We start from the raw sequence: 2,500 nt of genomic DNA on the forward strand, positions 1-2,500 counted from the left end.
AAAACCATCCAATCTTTCACTGGCTCCACATCTAAATACCCAATTTTGCAGAGAAAACCTTAAAAATCACATGGGTATACACCAAATTTATAAAATTGAATAGAAAATGGAGATATATACAATTGTCAATCCAAAAATTAAAATTTATTAACTTAATACTATATTATATCAGGTCATCTCATAAGTTCTGTCCGAATTTTGAATAAAGAAAACAAGTGATCAAATGTTATATTTAATTGAAATTTAATCATCAATGTACTTTCCCTGATTATCTATGATTTCCTTCCATCTATTTACAAGCTTTTTAAGTTTAGTTTCAAAGCGAACAACTCTGAAATGTCAGTTTCGACCACCTCATGGCTTGCGAAAGTTATGTCCCCCAAATGATTCTGTAAACTACAAAACAAATGGTAGTCTGAAGGAGCAAGTTCGGGAGAATAAGGTGGATGAGGAATTTTTTCCCAACCAAGCTCTTCGATCTTCTGTGATGTGATCTTTGCAGTGTGGGGTCGCGCATTGTCCTGAGGAAACATCACTTCTTTTCGATTCACTAAAGCGAGTCTTTTTTTCTTCAAAGCTTGGTTCAAACGCTCTAATTGCTGACAGTAGACTTGAGCATTGATTGTTGCATTAAGTGGTAACAATTCAAAGTGAATTACTCCTTTGCAATCCCACCAGATAGAGAGAAGAACCTTTTTCCCATGAAGTTCCCTTCTCGGTTGTGGTTGAGCTTTTTCCCTTTTACCAAGCCACTGTTTACGACGTTTAACAATTCGATAGAAGATCCATCTTTCGTCACCAGTCACAAGTCTATCCAAATAGGGTGAAATGAGTTCGCGAGAATGGAGAGAAGAACAGATGTCAACTCGGGATTTGCGGTTACTTTTGGACAATTCATGAGGCAGCCATTTTCCAAGTTTACGAACCTTTCTAAGTTGTTGAAGATGATGAACAGTTGTATGGTTTGAACTAAGCTTTATTGCCAATTCTTCAACTGATAATACAGGATTTTCTTCAATTTATGCCTCAAGAAGTTTATCATCAAACTCAACTGGACGTCTTGTTCGATCTTCATCTTCAAGGCTGAAATCTCCACTTCTGAATTTTGCAAACCATCTTCTGCAAGTTCTTTCATTCAAGCATTCTTTCCCATAAACTGGGTGTATGTTTCGAGTCGCTTCGGCTGCAGTTTCCTTTTTTGTACTCATAAAGCACTATGTGCCTCAAATGCTCTCTGGATACTTCTATGCTAGAAAGGGTTTTAATCAAAGAAATTTTAATTCTATTATTCTGTAAAATAATATTTAATTAGTTTAAATGTACACAAATGCATAAAAATAATTTTTAATTCCATTAGACATTCTAAAATACTATTAAATTTCATTCAATTTTAAAAAAGGTAACATCGGACACAACTTATGGGATATATATATATATATATATATATATATATATATATATATATATATGCGAAGGGCTGAGGGGTTTCTTTCAGTTTTCGTTGACTCACAAGGCTTTGGTCAACCTAATAGATGACACTGCCTAAGGTGCTACTCAGTGGGATTGAATCCGGAATCATATGGCTGGGAAGCAAAGTTCTTACCACATAACCCCGCTTGCGCCTCTATATATGCACACATATATATAAAACGAAAATGAATTAACAAAAGTAACACAGAAAGGCGACTAAAGATATTTTAGATAATATGCAACATAAACTTTTGATTTATCGAAAATATCGCGTCCTGCAGGGGTGGTACAACAATCGCTCGGTGGCATCGAGGACGGACACTTGAGAAGGAAGGGGGATAGTATCAAGAATCAGGAATTCTTTAACATTGATATTCCAGAAAAACAGTGTTGATACATGAGATCATTAATGGGCATGTGTTTCTGTCTCAATAAGTGACATCAGATCTGCAGTTAACTTAACTTGGTCTTACACTGTACGAGATTCTTAAATACAAAGGGCGTATATATATATGTATATATATATATATATATATATATATATATATATATATATATATATATATATATATATATATAACGTGAGAGAGTTAGGGGTTGGGATACACACACATACATGCATGTATGCATGTTGTATGTATGAGTGAGTGTATGTGTGTGTGTATATATATATATATATATATATATATATATATATATATATATATATATTATATTATATATTTATACAAGATGCAGACCCATATACTCATATATATACGCGCCACATATGCCGGTGGATTTCTCTTACACGTACCCCCACCATCACAGTCCGGCAGAGGTGTATCCAGGAGTCATGAACCTGATGCAGCTCGACCCCCTTAGACTGTTAGGAGTTAGGGGCCGAAACCTTTGCATGACGTGGGGTGGGCGTTCTTTGTAAACATTCTGGTGTTCATCTCTCCTGACATTTACACACACGCGCACGCACACACATACACACACACACACACACACACACACACACACACACACACACACACACACACAC

General features: G+C 35.6%; 1 protein-coding gene across 2 annotated transcripts in view; it reads right to left on the reverse strand.

Moving 5' to 3' along the window:
- Positions 1–2,500, reverse strand: part of LOC128249343 (hematopoietically-expressed homeobox protein HHEX homolog) — a 146,085-nt gene that overhangs the window by 47,563 nt on the left and 96,022 nt on the right. The window contains exon 3 of one of the 2 annotated variants that reach the window (XM_089362573.1): positions 965–1,249. The exons of the other annotated variant lie outside the window; for it this stretch is intronic. Coding sequence (XP_089218699.1) covers positions 1,205–1,249 — 45 coding nt within the window. The 3' untranslated portion in view covers positions 965–1,204. Of the gene's footprint in view, positions 1–964; positions 1,250–2,500 lie in introns of those variants that run through there. 2 annotated transcript variants of the gene reach the window in all.

The sequence above is a fragment of the Octopus bimaculoides genome, chromosome 14, assembly GCF_046866305.1.
Source record: "Octopus bimaculoides isolate indiv1 chromosome 14, ASM4686630v1, whole genome shotgun sequence".
NCBI lineage: Eukaryota > Metazoa > Mollusca > Cephalopoda > Octopoda > Octopodidae > Octopus > Octopus bimaculoides.